Source organism: Gavialis gangeticus, unplaced genomic scaffold (genome assembly GCF_001723915.1).
Source record: "Gavialis gangeticus isolate Ggan-Ray unplaced genomic scaffold, GavGan_comp1, whole genome shotgun sequence".
In the NCBI taxonomy this organism is placed as follows: domain Eukaryota; kingdom Metazoa; phylum Chordata; order Crocodylia; family Gavialidae; genus Gavialis; species Gavialis gangeticus.
The window spans coordinates 40,017,457-40,018,047 of NW_017729034.1; the positions used below are offsets into that span (position 1 = coordinate 40,017,457).

A 591-nucleotide genomic window follows, 5' to 3' on the forward strand; every position below is an offset into this window, starting at 1 on the left:
AATTACAATCACATGAAGTGAGCAGATTTCTTGCTTCATAAATTGTTTCCAGTTACAGGACACAGGCAAAAGTAAATTGCTAAGGACAAGCTGCCAAAATCAGGAAAATAAATTAGGGCAAATGTCATAACAAAAATTTTATTTAATACTTTTATGATGGATTATAAAATAATGAATTTAGGAACAAAATAGATTTAATCTAGCTCCTGCTACTCTTTTACTTACCTCACAGGAGTACAGTACGAAGCAGCAGTTTGGGTTTTGGCAATAGGTTGAGCCATACAAGTGCTAATTATCTATCTATCTATCTATCTATCTGTTTGTTTATTATTTGTTTTTATCTTTAGCTTAGAGAATCAGCATGTCCTTCTGAGAAGCTCTACACTTTGGCTGATCTTCAGTCAAGTAAGTCATCACCAACTGTAGTGCTATAAATGTGTCTCGTCTTCTGTTGTTTACACACACACACACACACACACACACACACACACACACACACACACACACACACACACACACACACACACACACATACTCTTCTAGCGTGGGCAGGAGCTTTCAAAACTACAAGCTCCCCTCATAAATTCCTAC

General features: G+C 36.7%; 1 protein-coding gene across 1 annotated transcript in view; it reads left to right on the forward strand.

Moving 5' to 3' along the window:
• SMYD3 (SET and MYND domain containing 3) overlaps nucleotides 1–591 on the forward strand; it is an 895,363-nt gene that overhangs the window by 39,886 nt on the left and 854,886 nt on the right. Inside the window, exon 4 of the mRNA XM_019526714.1 lies at nucleotides 348–405. Coding sequence (XP_019382259.1) covers nucleotides 348–405 — 58 coding nt within the window. The remainder of the gene's footprint in view (nucleotides 1–347; nucleotides 406–591) is intronic.